Consider the following 7,006-nt stretch of genomic DNA (forward strand, 5'->3'; position numbering starts at 1 on the left):
TACACAATATGGAAATAAAAAGTTGTTGAAAATTCATAAATCTTTATATAGTATTTTGTATACAATATTTGTAATTTTATATATAATTCTAAACTCCATATAAAATTTGGAAGTTTCACTTTGTTTTTGCTTTCAACTTTAGATAATGAACCACATAAGTAACCATGTGTTAAACAGATTGTCTTAAAAACAAATCAACCATCTATAGTGATTGGTCTTAACTTTTATTAATCTTCATTGTAAAACAAACATAAATTGAAAATTTTCCTCTTTAAAATTAATTATTTTATTTAAATCAATGTGAAAATTCCTTACTTATAAAATCTTAATAATTAATATTAATAACTAATACGACATATTTATATAAAAGAAAATACTATATTTATGTTGGTATTAAATTTTCTAAACCAAGAAATAATTATTAAAAAGATAAAATAACATATTAAAAAAAATAAAATATAAAACTATTAATAAGAAAAGAAATATATATTTAATATGAGAGAGAGAAGTGGGAAAATGTTGTAAGGACCACTCATGTGTAATGACATATGTCATTAAGAAACCCGTAAATAAATCTATTTAAATATTTAACAAAATGTGAAATACAAAAATTATGTTCCAAAAGTTATTGACTTCTCGTTATTGACCATGCGTTAATATAGGTTGTCTCAAAAACAAATCAACCTTAAATAGTTATTGACCTTAGTTTTTATTAATCTTTATTACAAAACAAACATAAAGCGGAAATTTACTTTTTTGTAACTTGAAATTCATTATTTTATCTTAATCAGAATGAAAAATCGTTACTTATAAAAGCTTAATGTTAATAACTAATACAATGTATTTATATAAAACTAAATAATATATATTAATGATGGTATTAAATTTTCAAATCAAAAAATAATTACTAATACAGAAAATAATATATTAAAAAGAAAAAAAGTTAAATATAGAACAATTAATAAAAAAGAGAAATGTATTTAATAAGAGAGAGAGACGGGAAAATTTTATAAGAGTATATCTTGGGTGATGCCATGTGACATTGAAAAACTTTTATTTATTATATAGTATAGATGAGCTAATGAAAGAACACATGCATATTGTGCCTCTAATAAGTAGTTGATTGTTAATTTCCAACATGAAAGGGTTTTCTTACCAAACCCTTTAGGATATTTAGAATGTGTTGTGGATAATGTTATTGATCTTGATTTTGGTGGGTGTTACATCATGAACTATTTATGTATATGGATAGGTGTGCTACTATTCCTCTCAAAAGGTTGAACTAGTGTCAACACTAGATAATGGTTTGAAACAACTTAGGAATTGATATTAAGTGCTTGATTTCTCGTAACAAATATTTCAGGTTCGAGTTTTGCTTCCAATGAATTCCTGATCCGTTTCACTTGTTAGTAAGGTATTAGCGGAGTCGTGAGTTAGTACTCGCCGTTATGAAAAAAAATTAATTAGTGTGGTCGTGTGAGTGTTATAGTGTTGTTATGAAGAAGAATGATAATGATAATGATAAAGATAAGAATAAACATAGGTGGAAGAAAAATATACCATAAAATGGAGTATGACTTGAGCTTGACAACCATGCACTAAAGATGTACTACATAAAAAAGGATGTGGGTGAAGTCATCATTCATATGAATGACTATCACCTTATTATTGTTAATAAAATTAGACAAGATTTAAGAAGCCTTTGACTAAACTCGAATCAGTTTAATAATAACTATCAAGTAATTTTTGATAACCGAACTCGTATTAAAAAACTAATTAGAGTCAAATACTCAATAATATACAAATTTTACACGCCCCAATTTAACCCGGTAACTCCAATTGAACTTCATATTCAAGTCATTACCTTTTCATACCCCAATCAAACCCCATACATGCTAAAAGCAAGTTTGTATACAAGCAACAACATTTACTAGGGTACTGATGGCTTAACCTGTTAAAACCAATCTAATTGCATGCCACCCAGATTATCCATCATCCAACCAATCACATCTCAGTGACTTCAAATTGGTTGGGGATGGTGTTCCAGATATACTAAAGCTACCGGAATGCCTTTCACACACACAACACCCACTCGTAACAATCAGGTAACGCTCGCTGATTTTTTATTTTTTATTTACTGAAAGTCCTAACCGAAGATGTTCCGAGTACTCTTTAACATTTCTACCAATAAACCTTAGCCACCAACATCCAAATGGGTACAAAATCATGAGTTTTGAGTTGGTGAGAACACCACACCATTGTCATCAAATGGGTGGAATTGTGACAATTATTGGCACCAAATGCTTATTGGGATTCGCACTACTACCCTATTCCAATATATATTATTTTAAAACAACCACCAAAATACAACCATCTTTCTAGCTCTACCTCCCCAGGGGCTAGACTAAAAACATAAACACCATCTTCACAATATTATTATTATTATTATTATTATTATTATTATTCTTTTAACCCATATTATAAAAAACAACACAAAATGAACACATGAGTGTGCCCTAAGCAACAAAAAGCAACAGTATTATTATTATTCACTGAATGATGACCCAAAAAACAAAAACCCAACTCTTATCACCAAATCATCAAAACCCATTTCAAGATTCCATCTTTTTCATCAAATTAACAACAAATCAACAAAACCCAGTTCAAGATTCAATATTTTTCATCTTTTTCATCAAATTATCATCAAATCAGCAAAACTCAGTTCAAGATTTCATCTTTTCTTCAATTAGGGTTTGGTAAAGTGTGATTTTTTTGCTTAATTTTGGTGGGTTTTTGTTGTTATTTGATTCAAGAAAAATCTAGGGTTTGTAATATTGGATCATGGATACTGGGTTTCATGCGATTTCTTTCCAATCGAATGATTATTATCAAATGGGTAATCCAGCAACAACAAGTACAAGATTTATGGGGAATAATAATAATAATAATAGAGGAGTTACTAATCATTCAGTGAGTTCTGGTGGCTCTGTTCTTGGTGAGTCTGGTTCAGGGTTGAAACATGATACAGGGTTTGCTGTTGAGTGGTCTGTTGAAGAACAACAGAAGCTTGAAGAAGGCCTTTCAAAGTAAGTTTTTTTTATCTTATTATTATTATTATTATTATTATTTATTTATCTATTTTTTGCAAATTTGTTAAGAATAATATAAGTATCTCTAGCTGTACCGTGCTTAATAGGTTAGAAATGACGCGCTTAACACAAGTATCAAACATGAATACGACTCGTTTAACTACTTTATATGTCTAGCTATAAGGCTGTTTTTCTTGTGATTTATATATTTTTGATTTTTTGCAATTTTTGCTATTAAGAACAAAATAAGTATTTTCAGCTGTTGATTTGGGTCGTATCATGCTTAACAGGTTTGAAATGACGCGCTTAACACAAGTATAGAAAATGAATACGACTCATTTAACTACTTTATATGTCATGGCTACAAAAGACTTTTTATTTTTAAATTTATTTATTTTTGATTTTTTGCAATTTTATTAAGAACAAAGTCAGGATTTTCAGCTGTCAATTTGGGTCTTATCGTGTTTAAGAGGTTAGAAACGACGTGCTTAACACAAGTATCAAACATGATTACATGAATATGACTCGTTTAACTACTTTATATGTCATGTGGCTATAAGACTGTTTTAAGTTTCATGTACCAATAAGGAGAAATGATGGAGCCTAGCCTACTAATTTCAATTATTTAAAACGATTAGAAAAATCACATAGCACACTTTTTTTGATTAACAGGTTTTATCGTGTGTTTAGACAAGTGCCCAATTGACAGCCATGATTTTGTTTCATTTTTATGTGTATTATGTGACCTTGATATATGTTAAATGAATAGATTATCCACTAGGTTTAAGGGCTTGTAATAATCTATTTGGTTAATCTAGTGCAAGTTGCATAAGGAAATGTGTTGTTTATGTGGTCTTTTTTTATAAGTTGTATGAATGAGATATTGTAAAATGTATGTAGATTTGCTGATGAACCGAGTATCATGAGGTATATCAAAATTGCTGCAGCGTTTCGTGATAAAACTGTTCGTGACGTGGCCCTAACGTGTAAGTGGATGGCGGTGAGTTATTATTACTTGTTTTCGTTGTATCCTGTTGTCTTTTATTGATTAATTTCTTTTACTAAGTTTTTGTAATCATACTTAGTGGGCGGTCATAGAGGTCACAGTTTTGACCCGTTGGGTTGGTTCAAGTTTGGTTTTTTCTGTAATGGGTCAAACTTATGGGTCAAACGGGTTGAAAGTCCTACACTCTCGCATCATTGTTTGCATTGTATAAGTACAACCATTTTAGTGTAATCAAGTGATGATTTTGAATTATTTTATTGTTAAAAAATGGTTAACACTATGAGAATTTTTGGCAGAGAAAACGGAAGAAACATGATGATCCGCATATTGGAAAAAAGTTGAAAGATAAGAAGGTATGCTTAATAAAAAAGATTGTGTTTGTTTACCAGTTAAACTATAATCGTGTCTAGAGAATGTGTACGTGTTAAATGGAAGAAGCATATTACACAATCACCTGAAATAGATGGCCCAAGAATTCATTATGTGTAATCATTGGGACATAAGTTTATGGTTTATGGTCAAAATGGATGCCACTTAAAAGCAATGCATGAGTTTAAACGGGTCAATCTAGCTGTTGGATAAGAATATTGCTGATGTGGCGGGCCGCGGCACTGGTGCTGGTGCTGATCACTTTCTTGATACACATAAATAATCTTATGTTTAAGCTTTTTTACATTTTTGTTATTAAGTAATGATTTTCTATAATTATTTTATTATATTGGTTATAAATGAAATTTGAAAATAGATTAAGAAAGAACGTGTCAATCGAACTCGATGCTTCTAGACACGACTTTTAAGTGGCACCCAAAATGCTTGTAGGCAAGATTTTGAATCACCAAAAAGCGTAGGCAGTCACAATAATATTATTAGTATAATAGTTCCTTTTTTTGAAGGTGATAAGTTTGGCCCATTTACCGATTAGTGGATTGATTTGGGCTGTGTTTTATCTCAAAAGGGTAAAAAAGATCGGATAAAAGTGGAACTGACAGGAAATAACCGGTTAAAGGTCGCCAAAAGTCCTAAAATAGTTTTGTTCATGATTTGATTACGACCTCTAGAATATAGGATATATTGACTAAGAACTCGCTGGCAGGACTTAGTATCCAAAATGTGATTAAATTCACGAGTTATTACTCTTTCTTCCATTTAACTATGTTTTATTTTGGTGAATAAATTTGTATTCTGATTGTCATACTTTTTTCTTTCAGGACAAATTAGTGGAATCATCTTCGAAACAAATATCACCAGTTCCAACGTTTAACGTCGCTCCGTTTTCCGCTACCTTGAATAATCGGATCCAGATTGACAGTGTAACTTTCGAAGGTAATTATTTGGAAATATGAATACATGAAGTTGACTGATTAAGTAAAATAATTTGTTCATTTAATCTAATAATTATGTGGTTGTTCTGCTCATTGATGCAGCATTAAGCGGTTCAATAAGGAACTTACTTGAACAAAACAACCAAGTTCTCGGTCAGATCTCGGCTAATATGTCCTTGATGAAAGCAAGCGCCTTTTCAAAATTTATAATTATTAAAAAGATTATTATCTAAGCTAATTTTTTATATTTGTCCGACAATTTATTTCACGAGCAGCTACAGGAGAGTATCGACCTCTTCAGCCACATGAAGAACAACATAACCGCCATTTTAAACGAGTACGTGATATGGTCATTAGCTTATTATTTATATATCGGTTTTACCACTGCTAATGTTTTATTTATCTATTTATTTAATAAAAATGCAGAATGAGGTATATTCCTGGGCCTCCATTCCCGGTATCACTAAATGAAGATCTTGCTCATAGTATCTTGCCTACTACAAATCAGGTAATAATTTAATAATTATTTAAAATTTTAAGTTACAAAAAAAAAAACATCTAAACATTATTTTCTTCCGGCTCGTTTTACTAATTCAAATATATTTTTTTATTCGTAATAATTTAGAGAATGATGTTTGAGGTATCAAACGGGATGTATATGAAGCAAGAGCCAGGGTTTTAATCAAGAATTTTTCCGAGCCCGATTGCAAAGTACAGACTTATTACTGCTGTAAATTTGATAGCTACGCGGGTCCGAATCCAAATATAAAGAAAATTTGTAGAGATCCCATTTTTGGAAAGCTAAAAATGTTTAGGTCATTGGTTAACCTCTATGAGTATACAAGATAGCACCCGTGATGTACGGTTTTAATTGTGTTAGATTTTGGTGTCCAAAATAAAGATCTCAAATTGTAGTGTTTTTAGCTAAAGATTGAGTCATGACTCGTGTATTCGCCTTTTGGTGAAATGCAACTCGATTTCATGTTATACTTGTAGTTGTAGTTTTTGTAGTCATGATAGATTTAAATATTAAGTACATCCATAGTGAGATTTGTTTTTGTTTTATTTAATGGTGGTGTGGATATTAAACGGGCCGAGCTTATGGGCCGTTTTTAAACGTTTTATTTAACGTCTACTAGTTTCTGCCTTTAACCCCTTGAAGGACACATGGCCTTTGCAAGTTGCATTTTACTTGGACACATCGGTTAGCTGGGTATTGCTGGGGGTTGTGAGTTTTATTATGATAAATTGTGATGGTTATAATAAAGAAGTAAATAAATTAAAATAATGATTAAGATGTATTGGTTTTATTAATCTCAACCATCATCTTTTGGTCGTTGTCGGTCCCAACTAACGAATTGGTTGATAACGATCCCACCTTTTATTATATTTGTTCCCATCGGTTCGTGACTAACAGAATTCTAACGCTGTTAGTTGCAAGTCGTCATAAAAACGTGTTTGGCCGGAAACTAACTTGTTTTTCAGAAAACACTATATTTTCGTCCCAAACATCTTTGTTAACCTTGGATAGGGCCTTTAGGAACCTTTTAAAAGCCCAATTGTCGAGGTCGTCGGAATCTTAGAACCAT

At 30.9% G+C, this 7,006-nt stretch overlaps 1 protein-coding gene across 1 annotated transcript; it reads left to right on the forward strand.

Annotated features, from left to right (window-relative positions):
• Positions 1-2,545: 2,545 nt before the first annotated feature.
• Positions 2,546-6,427, forward strand: LOC143534754 (uncharacterized). Its single transcript, XM_077029171.1, has 7 exons — positions 2,546-3,086; positions 3,990-4,089; positions 4,392-4,448; positions 5,304-5,418; positions 5,520-5,754; positions 5,844-5,925; positions 6,043-6,427. The coding sequence occupies exons 1-5, from the start codon at positions 2,842-2,844 to the stop codon at positions 5,648-5,650; spliced, it is 648 nt and encodes a 215-aa protein (XP_076885286.1). The 5' UTR covers positions 2,546-2,841; the 3' UTR covers positions 5,651-5,754; positions 5,844-5,925; positions 6,043-6,427.
• The last annotated feature ends 579 nt before the right edge of the window (positions 6,428-7,006 follow it).

The sequence above is a fragment of the Bidens hawaiensis genome, unplaced genomic scaffold, assembly GCF_021521415.1.
Source record: "Bidens hawaiensis isolate Kalapana, Puna unplaced genomic scaffold, B.hawaiensis_p1.1 tig00010302_1, whole genome shotgun sequence".
In the NCBI taxonomy this organism is placed as follows: domain Eukaryota; kingdom Viridiplantae; phylum Streptophyta; class Magnoliopsida; order Asterales; family Asteraceae; genus Bidens; species Bidens hawaiensis.